The 18,439-nt window shown below is 39.9% G+C and overlaps 4 protein-coding genes across 4 annotated transcripts; all 4 read right to left on the bottom strand.

The window, feature by feature from the left end:
* Positions 1-2,471: 2,471 nt before the first annotated feature.
* LOC111479148 (ethylene receptor 2-like) lies at positions 2,472-6,224 on the bottom strand. The gene is made up of 3 exons (XM_023123650.1): positions 5,550-6,224; positions 3,366-5,265; positions 2,472-3,236 (listed from the first exon to the last, which is right to left on the bottom strand). Exons 2-3 carry the CDS (start codon positions 5,127-5,129, stop codon positions 2,694-2,696), a joined length of 2,307 nt encoding a protein of 768 aa, XP_022979418.1. The 5' UTR covers positions 5,130-5,265; positions 5,550-6,224; the 3' UTR covers positions 2,472-2,693.
* A 4,145-nt stretch (positions 6,225-10,369) lies between these two features.
* LOC111479150 (zinc finger protein 11-like) lies at positions 10,370-11,398 on the bottom strand. Its single transcript, XM_023123651.1, has one exon. The coding sequence runs from the start codon at positions 11,090-11,092 to the stop codon at positions 10,571-10,573; it is 522 nt and encodes a 173-aa protein (XP_022979419.1). The 5' UTR covers positions 11,093-11,398; the 3' UTR covers positions 10,370-10,570.
* Positions 11,399-14,112: 2,714 nt separating this feature from the next.
* On the bottom strand, positions 14,113-15,239 carry LOC111479290 (transcriptional regulator SUPERMAN-like). The gene has a single exon (XM_023123846.1). The coding sequence runs from the start codon at positions 14,951-14,953 to the stop codon at positions 14,408-14,410; it is 546 nt and encodes a 181-aa protein (XP_022979614.1). The 5' UTR covers positions 14,954-15,239; the 3' UTR covers positions 14,113-14,407.
* A 400-nt stretch (positions 15,240-15,639) lies between these two features.
* Positions 15,640-17,595, bottom strand: LOC111480108 (serine/threonine-protein kinase BLUS1). The gene has a single exon (XM_023125068.1). The coding sequence runs from the start codon at positions 17,335-17,337 to the stop codon at positions 15,733-15,735; it is 1,605 nt and encodes a 534-aa protein (XP_022980836.1). The 5' UTR covers positions 17,338-17,595; the 3' UTR covers positions 15,640-15,732.
* Positions 17,596-18,439: the final 844 nt, after the last annotated feature.

Here is an 18,439-nt window from a genome sequence, read left to right as displayed (position 1 = left end):
GGAATTTTTTTTTTTTTTTTTTTTTTTTTTCTGTGATGGGGATTGATAAATAAACAAGATAATTGGGTTGTCTTTTCAGTTGTGGTGTATTTTTTCTTCGCTATTTTTATGTTATGGGGTATCAGTTATGGCTAATACATAGTTTGATTTGAGATTTGTAAAGCATTACAAGTTTTATTTAATTCTAGCTATTAATTTCTTCATGCATATTATATTAATATGTTTGAATTTTGCTCAATTTTTATTTTGGAATTTGTAAAAAGATCTTACATTATAATTAGTTTTCATTTGCATTCTTAGCCATGTTCATAAAACTATACTTTGGATGTAATGAATTTGAGTATTGATTGAGGGTGTAGTAGTAAATGAGGTGAATAGAGACCAAGTCTAAATGAGATTGATACTCAAAATATGATAATTAAAAAAAACTTAATTGATAGGAAGGTTTGAATTCTCACCCAAACATATATTTGAATGTTTAAATTGGAAACGAAGCACTAATTAGATGCTTATTGATAGCAATAAACGACCCAAATACAAGCGGACAAATGAGAAATGACAAAATGAAGCAGATAATTAGAAGGAAATTAAAGGGGCATTGTATCACCAAACTACTTTTGTTCTATTTTTCTTCACATTCAATGAATTAACCAAAGATCATACAGAAATTAAGATGAAAGAAACAAGATTATATAGAAACACAAGCTGAAAGATGATAGATTAGGGGTATCATCGGTCAACCAATAGGAAGCTGGTGAGTTTGATTAGGGTATGGTGTTAAAATGTGATTACAATATTATATTAGCAAATAGGGTTTAGCATATATTATCCTCATGGATGACCTCACTATCTCACCAAACCATTTGATTAAGGTTGATTGTTGTACCAAAAGATATATATAGATATGGATATGGTTTTCCCTAGCCACTTGTTTGGGCATTGACTGTGTTGAAGAGATGCATTAATGTGTGGGGAAGAAGGGATTTGAAACATCCAAAAAGCAATCCCAATTATGGTGAAAAGGAGATTGGATAGAGATGCAGAAACAGACATAAAAACTTGATTTCATTTAAACTTTAAATTCTACACTAAATTTCATTTCATAAACACTTGCCCCCCACCCCTTTTTGCAACCCTAATCTAAAATTATTGTAATATTGAAAGCCGAATGTAACCCATTAAACCAAAACAAAACTAATGAAACACACACCGCCCAATTGGTATGGTTAGTGGGACACCTTGGCTTCGCCTTTTCCTTTCAAATCCATCAACCTTACTCATTACTACCTTCTCTCCCTCTTTATTTTATTTTATTGGGTTAGTTGACAAATACATATGATTCTAGAGGCATAGAAAATTAGAATTTTTAGTTAATGGAAGAATATTATCGCATTATCGTCTCTCGAGTAAGATGAATATGTACTATTATGAATAATGCAGTGAATAGAAAAAGATAATAACCATAAAACGAATCAAAGTAGATTGCTTCAATTTGAATCGTGTTCTCTATTATTTAAGAATATAATATTGGAATTGAAACCACTAGTAATATGAATTCTGGAAGTGTCGTAAAAAATATTGAAGGTATGAGTAAACAAGTTAGGAGGTTGGTTGTTGTATTGATTATGAAGCATGTTAAGGGAGTTGAGGAAGAAATTAGGATGAAAATAATAGAGAAATGGGAGGGAATAGAATGGAAGGGATATTGATGTGACAAAATGATGCTTTTAAAAATAGCATAGCTTTTTTTCCCATTAAAGTTACAAAAGAAAAGTAATATTTCCTATTTTGCAAAAATCCAATGCCCAATCCTTGTGAGGCCCACTCCCTGTTTCCCCTTTCCACAAACGACAAAACATATTCTCACCTCCCACGTGTGCCCCTGACCCTGCCCCCACTATGTTTTTTTTTTAATTTTTCTCCCACGTGCGAGAGTTGTTGCTGCTTCTGTCTGTGTCTCTGAACGTCTGTCCTTCACCTCTCTCAACTCAGCCTTCTTTCCAAACCAAATTCCCTTTCCCTTCTACCCCTAAACCCCAAACACCTAAAAACAAAAAGCAAAAAAGCAATGCACCAGCCGAGAATCGAACTTGGGTCTGTATCACGGCAGGGCACTCTTCCACCACTAGACCACTGTGGCTGCTTCTTTACATGCATCATCCATTTTAAAAACTCATTATTTATTTATTTATTTTAAAAAAAATAATAAGAACGTTTTTCCTTCCCATTGTTTTGATTGATTTCGTTGACGCAACATAAAGAATTATCATTAATTACTTAAATATTTAAAAATGTAAATTGCATATATAGAGTTAATGATTCTGAACCCTTTATTCACAGATGTACGTACTTTAGTTTATGGGCCTATGTCGAAAAGCCCACTTAGATAAAGGATGGATTGGAGTGTGGTAGATCCAGCCCATATGGTTACTTCTGAAAGGGCTTGAAGCCCAATAGGCCTGCCTAGCTTCTTACCCAAACAATCTCAATAGAATCCAGGACATAAAAAACATGAGAGCAAAGTAGAAGGCCATAGGAGATTCAGAAGAAAATTCTGTTCCATTTCTTTTCAACCTAACCAAAACAGAGTGGCCCCAACAACAACTATTCTATACCATTTTCACTCTCTCCCTCTCTATCAACATAATAATAATAATAATAATAATAAAACATTCATCTTCCTCCCTCCTTCCTCACACAACCTTGTTTGCTTGCACCAATGCCCGACGTATCTCATGGGCAATTCCTTCCAACTGAACTGGTTTTCGAATCACGCCGTTCATCCCGATCTGCACGCATCTCTCCCAGTCTTCACCTGCGCTTGCTGTTAATGCAATGATCACTGGCCTCTGATTCTGGCTTCTAAACTTTCTGATCCTCGTTGCAACTTCAAAACCATCTAATTCTGACATATGAAGATCCAACAGCACCACTTGGATTGATGAACCCCCCGGTGCCATCACTGTCAGACATTCATATCCAGAAGAAACAGCGATCACGTTGCACCCCAACTTCTCCAGCATTTTTCGTGTTACAGCCCTGTTCATATCGTCACCATCTGCTAAAATAACTTGCAATCCTCTGAAGACAGAGTTGGAGTGTGGATGCTCAAACGACTCGCCAGTCTCGGGCATGGCCACTGCTATGGAGGGCCGGAGTTGAAAACGAAGAACCAGTGCCATGCTTCGTGTGAACCCTTGAGGATTAGGGATTACCCATATATTCCCTTGCATCAACTGCCAGTAATAAATCCCCATCAACAAAATTTACAATTTAGCAGAAGAAATCCAGAGCTTCAAAATGCAACATCTGTAGTTTCAATTGAAGTTCAAAAGAGAAGGACAAGGATTATACAGAGAACTCACCTTAACAAGCTTCTTGCAGATGGTAAAGCTCAAGCGTTCCTCAGCTCCGTCACTGGCATATCTCCCATCACCGGATACCACATTCAGTATAGAGCCCTTCGATTGAGAATTATTCTTGTTTATCCCAACCTCAAATCTGATAAACACATCCCCATCAGAAGAGCTTTGTCTCCAGTTACCCCATCTTTGGTCATTCCTTCCCTGACTTCCACTCTCCGCCACAACCCGAAACAGAGCGTATCCTCCTCCTTGGTTGATGTCATTTAACAGTAGGCTACCAACCATATGCAAAAGCACCTGAAAAACCCTTCTTTCATCGCCCATGACATGATCGGGCAAAGACCTCTGAACTTCAAAGGAAAAACCAAAGCCCTTATATGCACACAAGCACTTGGCAAGACAAGCTGCCTCCTTTATCATTGAATGTAGCCTAAAAGATCTCATATCCAACTCCAACGGAAATCTTGCACTATCCTTAATTGGGTCTTCCATAACATCATCTATCAATGTAGATACAACATTGCCAGTTCTCACCATTGCATCAAGTATAATTCTTTGGTCATCGTTCATACTCTCGTTCTGCAACATCGAAAGCAAACCCATGATGGAATGCATAGGTCTCCTCATCCCATCACTCATTACCTTCTGGAACGAGTTTCTAGCTTGGCTTGCCATCAATGCATTCTCCTTGGCCTGCTGCAGTGCTCGATTCTGCTCGGCCAGTTTCTCTCTCATAAGCTGGGACTCCTCCAGAAGCGCGGCATGGGAGAGAGCTACAGCCACCTGGTCAGCAACCACCTTTATTATCTCAAGTTCCTGTTTACTCCAAGACCTAGGTTGACCACCAGGGAGAACTAAAACCAAAATTGCATAGTAAGTCGGAACTATCTCAGGAGTTCCTCCCTTAAAGTTGGAAACACGTAGCATCGGCATCCTAATCGCTGCTGCCGGTCCCCGTTCATCAGACTCACCACAGTTAGCAACAACAAGTGCTGAATTAGGCCCAAGAATGTTAACGCCATCGCTGCCCTTGATTTTAATAACATCAGAATCACTTATTGGTATAGAGACATTGTATCCATTTGAGAAGCTCCTATCTTTCAGCTCATGAGTCAAATTCATCACTGTCTTGTTCTCATTGGGCATCCAAACTGCACAGTAGTGCAAACCCAAAGTTTCAGACAACTCAAACATGGTCGTGTAAAGTATCGTATGTCGATCGAGCGATTTGCGGATCTCTTGGGTAAGCATCCGAACGTGTAAGCCTGCTTCTTTCTGCTTCAGTATCATTCCAACTTCTCTTCCTAGATCCCTTGTCTTCTTCTTCAACATAAACTCTCTCACCTTCACCTTGAGAAGCAAAGGAATGAGTGTGATGAGGGTTATAGCAGTAGCACAAGAAACCAGAGCGGTGAGGATTTTGAAGACAGTGAGAGCTAGCATTAACTGGAAGGAGTGGGGGCCATAAGTCCAGCCATTGAGCAAATGGGTCAATCCACATAGAACAATGAAGGCAATGAACTGAAATAGAACCCATTTGAAGGGTACATTGGAGCAACTAACGAAATAGAGAAGCTCAATAGGAATGGAGAAGTAAGCCACAGCAATCAAGAAATCGCTCACACGCTGACACTCCAAAATGCTCTCGATGCTCCATAAACTACCCTCATCATCACAATTACATCGCGAAAATCCGTTGTCGGCAGCAGAAACAGATGCCAGTAATAACAAAATCAGAAACCCAGATGGCAATGCCTTGAACATTGCATCCAAAGCCCAAAATTCTTCAATCCATTTAAGCCCAAAAATCGAGACACTCAAACCCCAACGACTTACCGATAACGGGGTCGCACTTGGCCTCAACTATAACAACAACACACGCATCTCCAATTCCCATTTCCTGGAAACAAAATACAAAAACCAGAGAACCCACATCAGCCAAGTGGAAGATTTTCAGTCCTCATTCAACCCAAGTATCAGCGCCCTTCGACCTTAGAAACAAAACCCCCCCATCCCCACCCCGATTTAAACTTCCCCATCGAAGTTCCTCTAAGGTAAAGAGAAAATGAACAGCATTATCAAGAAATTAGAAACCACACCGACCAATCCTCCACCATCAGAGAAGTACAAACGATAAGGATGCAAAATAGAAAAAGAAGGTAAAAAAAAATATAAAATAAAAACCTGAAGAGGGAAAAGCAAGATGTCGCCAATACATCAGATTCCATTCACATCCAGGTTCAGATCTTAGCATTCCAGCCCATGCAGAGAGGTCAGACGGTACGCAATCCCATCTCCATCATCCAATAAACCAATCCATCCCAGCTTCCGTCCATTTAAACCCAACCCAGCAAACAGGAACCGAAATCAATGAATGAATCCCAGAATATAAGTGATTAAGCCAGGAGAGAGAGCACAAATTGTATGTTAAAGAAAAAACAGGATTACAAGAGAAAAGCAAGCGAAGGCATGAGTAAGAAGCGATTGAAGAAAGAAGTGAAAGAAAAGAAAAGAAAAAGGAAATCAGATCTTGTTTGAGAGATGAGGTGTAGAGCTTATATGTGATAGGTAGGTAGGTAGAAGGAGGAGTCGAAAAAAGAGGGGAAGAGAAGAAGCAAAGAAGGCAAAGCCCTACACTCTTCTGTGTGTGATTCGCAAAGTGGGGAGTGATGGGGTTTCTCTCTCCCTGCCCTTGAAAATTCAAACACAGAGTAAAAAGGGTTTTGAAGAGAGAGAGAGAGAGAGAGAGGTGAAGAAGATGCAGAGAAGGAGAGGAAAACGCAGAGTGTTTGCGGCGTTGTTTCGGAAACGAGGAGGAGAAGGAAAAGGAAAGGAAGGAATTGAAGAAGGACAAGGAGAGAGGGGTGTGGGGCCCTGTGGGTGTTACATGAAGAGAACTTAGACGCCCTTCTGCTTCCTTATAAATCTCCCACACTATTTTTGTTTTTTATATTTCTCCTTTCTCTCTCCTAAACGCAACCTGGCCTTTTCTTTTTCTTTTTCTTTTAAATAATTATTATTTTATATTTGCCACGTATGCTCCCCCCTTCTTCCCCCAGGCTCCTTCCTTGGCCCAATGCCTTTCCTCCCTTCATCTTTGGTTTCCATTGGCCCAACCTTTTCTTCCTTAATTCCCTTCTCTCTCACCCCTATTCCTTTTATTATGTATATATATATTTTGTTATCTAAGAATATGTTTCATAACCAACCCATGTACAAATTAACTGGGCCTATTTATTGTTGGATGATGAAAGTCCCACATCGGTTAATGGTGTTGGATGATGAAAGCCACCACATCGGCTAATTTAGGGAATGGTCATGGGTTTATAATCTAACAATACACTCTCCATTGGTATGAGGCCTTTTGGGAAGCCCAAAGCAAACCCATGAGAGCTTATACTCAAAGTGGACAATATCATACCATTGTGGAGAGTCGTGTTCGTCTAGCATGGTATCAGAGCCATGCCCTAAACTTAGCCGTGTCAATAGATTGGCAAATCCTTAAATGTCGAACAAAGGACTTCAAAAGGAGTCAAGCCTCCTCGAAGGTACGAAGGCAGTCAAAAATGACTGTGTTGATGGCTGTGGGATTTAAAATGGATGGCTGTGTTGATGGAGGAACAAGAAACATCAAATTCCTGCTCCACCATTTTCACAACTTATGTATATATATATATATATAAAGACATAACATAATCATTGTTTATCAGATTACCCATTGCCGTCCAATTACTTGTTTGACCATATTTCTTGAGTGTGGAATTTAGATGTCTCCATATTGCGCATTTATCACAATTTTTAGATATTTTGGATAATAGATTATTGTGTGATACATTTATTGTAAATAAAAGAAAAGAACAAAATTTACAATTTCATAAGATTAGGAAATACATGTATTTGTGGTCTGGGCTTTACAAAAACGGTTGCGTTTTTAACATTATCTTTACTTAAAATGAGAAAAAGAAAAAGAAAAAGAAAAAGAAAAAGAATTTTCAATAATGGGTTAGTCAAAGTTCCAAAATTCTCAACCATGCACCTTTCCAAATTCTCTTCACCTTTTGGTGCATTCAATGAACGGTTCANATTTCCAGGACTTGATCCTTCAATGGAATGAAATGCGGAAGAATCAGAGTTCCCCTGCATATGTTCCCTCGGTGCACAAGAACCCGTCAACAAAAACCGTTCAATCACCATATCGACTATTTTATTAGCATCAGAAGGTAAAACAGGTAAGAAATGTTTCGACAACACCATCAAAAATGACCTAGAAATACTCGAATCCCCGGAACTCGAACTGATAGCAGACGCAACAACCTCACCAGTATACACAGCGACCTCAGCAGAAAAATCCGGCGTTATTTCGGCTGCTCTAGACACATACCTCAAAAACTCGGTGTAAAACAAAGTGATGGAATCATTTCCGTAAGTCTGCGGCCAGAAGGACGGATGAAAAGACGAAGATATAGACCGAATAAACTCTAGAACGACGGCCTTGGGACGGATCTCGAAACAATCCGCACATTTGGAGAGAAATCGAGCGATGGCAAGTATGGCATTGAGCTGGGAGCGAGAAACCCGAGGAGATTCGGCGAGAAGGGCGTCCGGCGGAGGGCAACGACTGCAAATCCATGAAAGCTTCTCGTAGAAAGCAGTGGGGTTTTCAGCAATCAAATCGCAGAGCTCGAACAATGCTTCCATGGGGGAAGAAATCACGAATCAAATGGAAGTGGTCGGTAGCATCATATTATTGGTTAAGAAACGGGGTTGAATCTTGTTCTTGATTGGATTGTGTTCGTTGAGAGTTACGTTGCGGAGAAGAGAGTGAGTTTCGCGCCCTTGTGGTTCCACTCTTTCGCACGTTATTTTCTAATTTCTGTCAACCGTTACCGAGTCAGCGGGACCGTTAGGCCTCATGTTTTTGTGAAAATTCCTATTGTTTTTTTTTTTTTTTTTTTTTTTTTTTTTTTTTTTCAAATATATAAATTTTTTACCTTAAATTATATAAAAATTTCTAAAATGTCACTGTTTTTCTTTTTACTTCTATTATTAATTCAAAAACGGAGAGGGAGAGACATTGAATCAACCATCACAACTCATTAAATGCCAATTTATTCCCGCATTGATAATGATATATCCTTTCACACGTGTCACTATTTTATTATTTCTATTTTCCGCTTTTTCTTTTATTTAATGTTATGTTTAAATCAAACCCACATAAGTCCGTGGCCACAATTTTTTCCCCAAAACGCGTGTTGCCACTTTCTCTGCACAAAAAAATTAAATTAGTTAAATTATCCAAAAAAAAGAATTAAAATTTTTTTTCCTTCTTAATTTTCATATTAATTGAGCATCCTAACATGAGCCAAGTAATGGAGTTTGTGCAACCTTCATCATTAGTATCTATAAGTTTATGTTTGATACGCTCTAATCTAATCGAGTGAATTATGCTAAAATCGACCAAATTTGATAGGGAGGAGCGGGGAATAAAGAAGAAGAAAAAAAAAAAAGGTAGTGGGGGAGTCTGCAAAAATGCACATGCAAATGCAACATCCCAACATCCCATGTGTAGGAAGTAAGAGGGTCCATTAGTGAGGGTTTGGGGTGAGAGGGGAAGGTTTGAAGGGTCTTATAGTGAGCAATGATCTTCATCATGCCACTATCCCCGCACACATTCCATCCTGCATTAGGGTTTAGGGTTTCTTTCATGCTCTTTCCTTATCATTTCAAAACTCTCCATTCTACATTACAATTCTGTCTGTTTCACATCCATGAAACTGACACCAATGGTGTTCTTACGTTTTATTTGCTTCCCTTTTTCAGTTTCATCTCTTCGTCTCTTCCCCAAATTGGATCAAATCTTCTACCAATTGGGCCTTTAGAAATTAACTTTTCTGTTATAAAATTTGGGCATTAAGTATTATTACGTCATAAAAGGAAAAGTGTTAAAAAAAAAAGAGAAAAAAAACAAGGGATCCACTATTCTTTGGGCCCCTAATTTGGTGGTATGTCAAACGTTGTGAGTCCGAGGTTGGAGACGGGCCGACTAATGTGCAACGGCAGAGGATGTTTGAGTCTTCGGGCTGAGGGCACTGTCGGACGCTTTCTTTTACAATGTCCTCTTCGTCGTCCTTGGATGTCCCAAATTCGATAATATATATATATATTTTTTTTTACTGAAATAAATTCTCATACACATTCAATTTTGTAAATGGTGGACCGATTTTGAGCATTTATGGGAAATTGACACTTCCCATTTCCGAAACCAGTAAATGCTGGGCCGATTTTGGGCCATCACGAGAACTAAAACCCCTTCATTGGTCCCGCTCCTCGCCCACATTCTTTCGAGTCTCCAACCTATCATCATCATCATCATCCCTTCCTTCCGGTCATTTTTAGACTACATGTCACACATTTTATTGATACAAGTGGGCACCAATAATAAGTTCATATATCTACTCAGCATTGATGTGTTTTGACATTTATTTAGTTCATAACTCTGATTATTTCTCATTCATTTGGTTCACTCTTTTCATTCATCTCCCATTTTGATATATAACATTAATGCTTTTATGCTTATCTAAATGATTGTTTAGGATAGTTGAGAGACATGGAGTTTGGTTGAGTTTGAGTGTCTATATTTGTTGAGTGAAGTCTAAGAGAAACTTTGTCGAGGGACTTTGTAGTAGTGTGGGAGTGATATACACTTTGCAAACATTTTAATTATTGAGATGGGTTGCTACTTGTAAATATAAAGAAATTTCTTTAATTTATGTTTGTGGGTGTATAAGTGTGATCGATCTTGCTTCCGCTTCTGTTACAATATTAACTAGGCTACAAACAAATCACAATAAATTTTAAGGTCCAAAAGAAATGACTTTTTTCATAGCGAAACCTTAGAACTCAACTTCTAAATGCAAAAGTAACTTAAATGATTTAAAACATAATTCATATAATTTGATATTTTTTGGAGCGGGAAATCTTGGTTAGGTTTTAATTTAACAATACTGAAGATTATGTTTTTAATAGCTAGCTCTGAGAAAAGATGACAAAATTAGACAGAGCCGAGCTGGTAATACAAAACATTTCAAGAAGACAAATTCAAAACCATGTTCCCCTTATCATCACCATCGCTGTACAATAAAACTTGAAAAATAACGCACCCATCTGGATCTCCTCTTCTTCTTCTTCGTCGTCATCAGATTGGATCAGCGATATTCATGCCCGAGTCGAAGCTCCAAATCGACTTCTTCATTTTCCCAGACACCCCTTGTTTGATCAATTTGGAGGCTGAGATTGGCTCCGGGAAGCTCTTGATTGACGACGCCGGGCGATCTGATCTGGGGGTGAATAGGGAAGTTGGTGGCGGCGGTGTCGAAGTACATCCGGTAAGACGACGACGGCTGCGGCGGCGGGGGGTAATAGGGGATGTTGGGTTGGGTGGAAAGGGGAGGGAATAATTGGTCGTTGGAATGAGGAGAAGAAGAAGAGGAATGAGTGAAATTGCGGTGTTTGGGTTTGGCACGGTCCTTGCGGTGGATGTTCATGTGGCCACCGAGGGCTTGAGCGTTGGTGAAGCCACGCTTACAAAATGTGCACTCGTAGGGGCGTTTAGTGGGGTCATTATCGGTGTGGTGTTTGGGATGATGATGGCGGTGATGTTGTTGTGGCGGCGGGGGGTCATATTCGTCGCTGGAACTGTCGGAGCTCCCCTGTTTTCCAAAATCCATGCAAAATTATATGGAGAAGAAAGAAGGGAATGGGTAAAAGGGGGAGTAGAAGGCGGAGTCTTTATACAGAGAGCAGAAAGTGGAAGGACGTACAGAGACAAACACAAAACATCTGCGTTTTCCATTGTGGCATTTATGGATGTTTGTGAAAGAGGGTTATATGGGATGAAGTTTGCGGAAGAAGGGTTGGGTTTGTTTGTTTTTTAAATAGTTTGGGAGCCGGCTGTGGAAGAAAGAGAAGGGGAGAGTAAATTGGGGAAGACATCATTAAAAATGGGAGTGAGTGCGAGATGAGTGGGAAATAAATGAGGGATAGGGAAAAATGTGAAGGCCGGGAGGAGAAGAGGGGAACGTGGGCCAATCTGTGGGCGATGCATCCTGGGGGTTTGAGCTCTGCTCGCATTCAGGGTCACGAGAGATGCCCTTTCTAAACAGCAATCAATCTTCTTCTCCCCTTCATCTTTTCCATGTGATTATAATATACTCCCCCATTAACCCCCCATACCATACCATACCATGCCATACCATACCATACCATACCCCTTCTCCCTCTCCTAAACTCTTCTGTGCTTCTTCTGCCAATCATTATATATAGACAACTTTCACTACCCAGCTTCTTTAGGTAGGTGGTGGTCTATCTCTAATCTGCTAAGGAATTCACCTTCACAATTCATACATCTATTATCAGTAATATGGACAGTTATCTCTCGAGCACAGGTTTAGGTTCGGCCTTAATGGAAAAATAAAACGGACATTAGATTTTAAAATTTTAAATAATGAAGAACTTATTAAATACGAAAATAATAAATTAAAAAAAAAAAAACAATTTATGAGATGAGGAAATTTGGAAAAGGGATTGGAGGGAGGATGGGCCCACAGAGAGGAGCAGTTTAAAAGAGAATGAGTTGATTGTAACTTACCTATTATTTTAATTATGGAAAATCTCCACCTTACCATATGTCTTCTTGCGTCGCACTTTATCATTTTTATTATTTCTTTTTTATTTTCCAATATATTTTAAAACTTTTTAAAATATATTTTTCCTCCCATGTTAGACGGCCGTTTGAACTGCCAAATATATTTACAAATTTATTTTATTTGAGCTATATATATATATGTGCGTGTGTGGAATAAACTTACTAGTAAATGAGTATATATATATAATTTCTCAAATTATAAATAATAAATAAATTTGTAATTGAGAGGGGGTGGGCTTGTTTGAAAGAAGATATGGCCCATTGGACTATAAAATTTATGGCCCAAACTAGACAATTCATTGGGCCTGATTGAAATGCATTTTATACTCACCGATGAACCGGTGGGTACAACAGTTTCGCGCTCATGGCCGCCCTACTAGAAAAGCCCATAAATATATATTTTTAGAAGTAGGGTAGTTTTGAAACATTTATGAAGCATAAAAACCCGGGTTATCTTTGAAACGAATACAGACATAGTTCTATTTAGGGAACTGGAGTTTGAAATGTATTTGTTGCCAGGCATAAAATTGAGTGAGTGTGTGAATGTGAAAGACATTTGGAAAGAGGGGGGGGCTAAAAGGCATGGATGGTGATATATGTATTCCTTTATGCCATCTCCTCCTAATACCCACTTTCACCAAAAATACACATTTTGGAGACTCCCACACCCACTCCCACACCTTTCCATCCCTTTTGTCCCCATGCCTCTCCTCATCATCGTTTCACCCATGTCTATTAACTATTATTAGGGTTTTTATTTTTGGTAAATATTGAAAGGGTTTGAATTATATTTATGGGAGAGGAATTGATGATGGTGATGATGATGATGATGATGTAAACGAAGAGGAATAATTTGTGGAAGCAGAGTGAAAGAGATGGCAGAAGGTGGTTTCTATTCCCAGTTCTGATGCATTTACTTCATTCACTTTATAAATGGGAGACGAAGATCAAAGCCCAATACATAATCCAACACCTTCATTTATTGCCCTTTTGCTATTTCTACTGATTAGTTTTATTCATCATCATCACCTTCCCCTTCATCTTCACCATCATATATATAAACAAAATTTTGGTATTAATTAAATGGAAAGATGAAAAAAGTCAAACTCTTGAATTTGGCTTCCAAACCCTAAACCCTAAACCCTAAACCCTAAACCCTAATGTTGTGTAATGAGGTGGGTGATGTGGTAGAAGAAGAAGAAGAGGAGGAGGAGGTGAGTTTGTAAGAGAAAAGTGGAGAGAATTAAAATTGAAAGAGGGTGGCACAGTTAGTCTGAAATGTTTGGGACAGGGGAAAGCATTTGGATCCAAATAAGGAAAACCCATCATGGCATTTGACGCCCAGACATTGTCGGGAACATGCAAAACCAAACACAAAACCACACAACCTCTCTCACATTTCTGGGAAAAAGCATCCAATGATCCTAAAACCAATTATCATTCCTTTTGGTAACCTCTTCCTAACTTCACTTCCATGCAATCTCACACATCAATCGATCTCTTCTATCCTCTCTCCCTCTCCTACCTTCCCATCCTATAATTACTGGTCTAGGTCCAACCCATAGCTACCACATATTGTCTTCTTTGAGTTTTCCCTCTCGACCTTCCCCTTAAATTTTTTAAAACACGTTTACTAGGGCGAAGTTTCCACACCTTTACCAAAAAATGCTTCGTTCTCCTCCCCAACTGATATGGGATTGACGACCCTCCATGTATCTTTATAATAGTATGAAGTTATCCATTTTGAACCTGAGTGATAGAGATATTTATAGAACTTTGGGATTTTGGGAAACTTGTTTAAGAAGTCGGAGGTAGTCAAAATATAAGGTCATATCACTCCTATAAGCTAAACTTGTGATGTTAAGTTGTTAGGTCAATGTATTCTTGTTCAAAATCTAGATTATGAATGAAATGATAAGAAATAACGTTGGGGTCACAATGGATAATAGGGCACCATAGAAGCACTTATAAAGAATGAATATGCACTGAATTTGATGATATTTGGTTAATTAAGTGTTAATACATGATAAGGGAGGGAGGGAAGGGAAGAAGAGATTACACATTGCATAATATTATATATTGTGAGATTTTAATGAGAGTCTCACTAAAAGAAGGAGGTACAGACAAGTTGATTGAGAAAAGAAATGGAATCCTTCAAATCAGACACAAAAAGATAAACCAATAAAGACCTTGAAAGAGTGAAAGAAGCAAACAATAATGTGGATATTGGGAGATGGAGAAGGTGAATATTCTAATTTCAACACAACGTAGGAGAAAAATTTGAAGAACACGTTGGAAGATGAGACATCCCACACCACAACTTCATCTCATCTCATCTCTAAGCTGAGTACCCTAATCGAAGCTCCAAATCAATGTCCTTCTTGGATTCAGTAAGTAGGGTGGCAGTGTTAGTGGTAGTGCTGATTTCAATGTCCAAACCAATGAATTTGTGGGCCTTGTTTCTATTAGGTTTGGCAATCTCCAAAGCTTTGAGGGGGCGATTAGGGAAAGGGTTATGGTTAAGGTTAAGGTTGAGATTTGTGAAGTGGGTATGATCAGCAGGGGGAGAGTAGAGCAAGGCTCTATCTCTCCGATGGACATTCATGTGGCCGCCAAGTGCTTGAGCCGATCTAAATTCCCTTTTGCAGAAGTTGCACGTGTAACTTCTTGGAGGCCAGGAAATCCCATTTATGAAATCCTCCTCCGCCGCCGCCGCTGCCCTGCACGCCTTGTTTCTCTGGCTTTTCACTGCCGCGTTGGCTGCTCCTCCTCCTCCTCCTCCTCCTCCTGCTGCTGCTGCTGCTGCTGCTGCTCCGCCGCTGATGGTGGTGTTCATTGTTGCTAAACTCGTACGACACGCAGTGCGTAGACAGTTCCTCTCCATGGATGATGCTTGGGAGGGAGAGAAAAGTAAAAAAAAGATACCTTTTTTATGTTTTTTTTTTCCCCTTCTCTCTCTGTCTCTCTATGATTACTAAAAGGAAAAGAAAAAGGGGAAATTAGGTTCAGGAAAAGAAGAGAGAGAGAGAGAGAGAGAGAAGAAGGAAGAGGAGGAAAAGAGAAGGCCCTGAAAATGTCCTTCATGTTTATGGTTATGAGAGGTTATTTTAGGGAACCTCGGCCTGGGCGAGTAATGGCGTTTGCCATTTATGGGACTCAGAGTTTATGATATTCTTTTATTACACCTTCTCTTAAATTAATGTAACACTGTTTCTGTGTTCTCTTCTTTTTCTTTTTGTTGTTCTTCTTGGTTTCTGTGTCATTCACATCTCTCACACACTCACCCCTGGGAAAGCCTTAAAGAGTTGCTACTAGCTCATTTAATATCCATTTGGTTGAGAAACAAATATGATTTGGGCCACAAAAACTCCTTATTTTATGCAGATAAAAATAGATATGATTTGGGCCAAAAATGGGTAGCATAGGTCTTCTCGTGCGTGGGCTATTTTATGTTTTTAAAATGGTTGAGTAACTCAAATTTGTCACTCCAATTATAATTCTTCTTTTCCTCTTAATTCTACCTTAAATATATAATATATTAGTTGTAAATGTTTTTTCTTTCTTTCATAGATAAGAAAACATAAGACCAAAAACAACATAGATATGAAGGGCGGTTGGGTGAAACATTTGAATGAAAGCTTCTGAAAAAGAAAATAAGAAGAGTTAAGCAGCGCCAGTGTTATGGGCAGCGGAGATCTGAAGCCCAAGAAATTCCAACTCCATCTCCAATTCGAAGTTCCTCTTCCGCTCATTCTCCAATTCCCTCGTCATCTTCTCCATCAATCTCCCTATCTGCTCCTCTCTGCTCATCTCTCCCCCTTTCTCCCCTTCTATCAGCTCTATCAAACTCCCCACCGCCCTCCTCTGCTCGTCCAAGCTCCTTTTCAGCGCCACCAATCCACCCATTATCGACTCCCTGTCAACAGCTTCCTCCTCCGCCTCCCCTCCGCCTCTCCTCCCGTTCCCCGTTGGTGAACTCAGATCCGATACCCCCGAACAGCACTCACTCGAATCCCTCGAACCCTTCTCCATGATCGATTCCCCTCCGAATCGGACCTGTTTTATAATCGAACATTCATCTTCCTCGCAGTTTTCCCCTGGAAAAACAGGCTCCAGCTCTAGCCCATCCTCCTTGAAATTCCACCCGCTGATCCTCCTCTGTTTTATAATTTCCTTCTCTATTTCCTCTTCATCTTCTTCCTCCATTTTCATCGATGGTAATCGCTGCAATTTTCCCAATTTGAATCTCTCTTCAACACTCGGCAAACCTTGTAATACAGTCTTTATGAGAAGATCAGGGCCCTTGCAGTTCCTGAAAAAGGGATGTTTGAGCAATTTATCGGCGCATGGTCTTCTCGATGGCTCCTGATCAAGGCATGAGGCTACTAATTCCTTGAACCCTTTTGAAAATTTGTTCTTGTTATTGCTGTTTTGTTGATTCTCGTAATCCGAGAATCGAAACCTTCGCGTGATTTTCAGGAGGAGGGACTTGGAAGGTGGGAGATGAGAAAGGGGAGGTCGTCCGTGGGCTAATTCCAACGCCGTGATTCCAAATGACCATATATCCGCTTTCAAACTATACCCATTGTGCGAGTGAATCACCTCCGGCGCCATCCAATATGGCGTTCCCGCGATTTCCTTCAGCATCATCGACGTCGATGATGGAGAAATTGGCACCCCCTGTGTGGAATTGGCCTCGAAAATGGATGCCGAAACTCCGAAATCAGCTAGCTTGACGGACCCATTTGAGTCCATCAGAATGTTTCCGGCTTTAATGTCTCGGTGGAGGTGGCCTTGGTCGTGGAGGTAAGTCAGAGCGTGTAGAATTTCCCGGAGAACGACAGCGATGCAGGGCTCTGGCAAGCCATCTGGAAACGACGACGTAATAATGGACTGTAAAGATCCGGCAGACATGAACGGCATCACGACCCAAAGGCGACGATCAACTGTGAACGAACAGTGGGCGTTAAGAATGTTTGGATGAGAGAGAAGTGACAGAATTTTGGCTTCTCTTCGAATGTCATCGAAATCGGCTCGTGATCGATCGAGGTCAATGGCTTTGATGGCCACCACTGCAGAGTTCATGGGAATGCAAATGGCTTTGTAAACGACGGCGCTAACGCCGACCCCAATTTCATCGATGATTTTGTAACAGCTAGAATCGAGAGGGAATTGGGGCCTCTTGGATTCGTCTTGATCGTCGGGAAACTTCATGATGAGCTCGCCGGACTGAACTCGTCGGAGCGAATTTAGACGAGAAAGTTTCATGATATGGGGTGTGAATGGCACACAGTTGGAAGCGGGGTTTTAAGAAGTTATTGAGTGAAGAGGAAGAGGATGAGGGAGGAGATAAGAAAAGGAAAGAAAGTGGGGATATTGAGCAGTTTTCTTGTGAAAAGGTTGGAGGGGGAAGGTGGAGTTCTTAAACATGAAGATGAGGCATGTGAAACTTCAACTATAAATTTACGTCCTTTTTTGAGAGGGAGGAGTGATTGTATTTCAACTACTTAATATATAGAGAGAAAAAGTAATATTTTTAGTTCAAAAAATAAGGTGAAAATTTAAATCTTTTATAACACATCAAACTAGGATAAACTATAAATACATCAGGAAGCTCATTGGAAGCCATGTTTCCTCTCGATCTTTGAAACTTTTTTGTAACTGCCTAAGCCTACTGCGATATTGTCTTCTTTGAGATTTTCCTTTCGAGCTTTCTCTCAAAGTTTTTAAAATGCGTCCGTTTGGGAGATGTTTTCATATCCTTATAAATAATGATTCGTTCTCTTCCTCAACTAACGTGAGATCTCACCATCCAGCCCCGAATCTCACAATCCACTCCTTTCGAGGCCCAGTGTTCTTGATAACACTCGTTCCTTTCTCCAGTCGATGTGGGATCCCCTAATCCACCCACCTTTTGGGGCTCAGCCTCCTTGCTGGCATATCACCCCGTGTCTAGCTCTAATACCATTTGTAATAGCCCAAACCCACCGCTAGCAGATATTGTCTTCTTTGGGCTTTTCCATTGAGTTTCCCTTCAATGTTTTTAAAACGCGTCTACTGGGGATATCTTTCCCCACTCTTATAAACCCTTCTAAAGAATGTTTTGTTTTCCTCTCCAACCGATATGGATCTCACAACTATCTTTTAGGCGGAGAGAAATCAGACGCCCAAAGCATTTTCAGATTAATGAACAAACTTCTAGTACACAAGCCCAAGCTTATTTTTGTAGTTTCTACATAAATTACACTCCTTGTTGTGGCTACATGAGGAGTTTCAAATCATGAAATCACCATGCCATTTCATCATTCCATGGAGGAAAACTTTCATCGGGTTTCAAAAAAAAAAAAAAAAAAAAAAAAAAAAAAAAAAA

Source organism: Cucurbita maxima, unplaced genomic scaffold (genome assembly GCF_002738345.1).
Source record: "Cucurbita maxima cultivar Rimu unplaced genomic scaffold, Cmax_1.0 Cma_Scf00005, whole genome shotgun sequence".
Taxonomy (NCBI): Eukaryota; Viridiplantae; Streptophyta; class Magnoliopsida; order Cucurbitales; family Cucurbitaceae; genus Cucurbita; species Cucurbita maxima.
Note: the sequence above shows the minus strand (reverse complement) of the source record. Positions and strands in the feature narration are given on the sequence as shown.

Excerpts from the sequence above, each read along its gene's own strand:
- LOC111479148 (XM_023123650.1), bottom strand. The coding sequence starts at position 5,129 with ATGTTCAAGGCATTGCCATCTGGGTTTCTGATTTTGTTATTACTGGCA. Across the intron at positions 3,237-3,365 it reads TCTGCAAGAAGCTTGTTAAG|TTGATGCAAGGGAATATATG; the intron begins GTGAGTTCTCTG and ends TATTACTGGCAG.
- LOC111479150 (XM_023123651.1), bottom strand. The coding sequence starts at position 11,092 with ATGGATTTTGGAAAACAGGGGAGCTCCGACAGTTCCAGCGACGAATAT.
- LOC111479290 (XM_023123846.1), bottom strand. The coding sequence starts at position 14,953 with ATGGAGAGGAACTGTCTACGCACTGCGTGTCGTACGAGTTTAGCAACA.
- LOC111480108 (XM_023125068.1), bottom strand. The coding sequence starts at position 17,337 with ATGAAACTTTCTCGTCTAAATTCGCTCCGACGAGTTCAGTCCGGCGAG.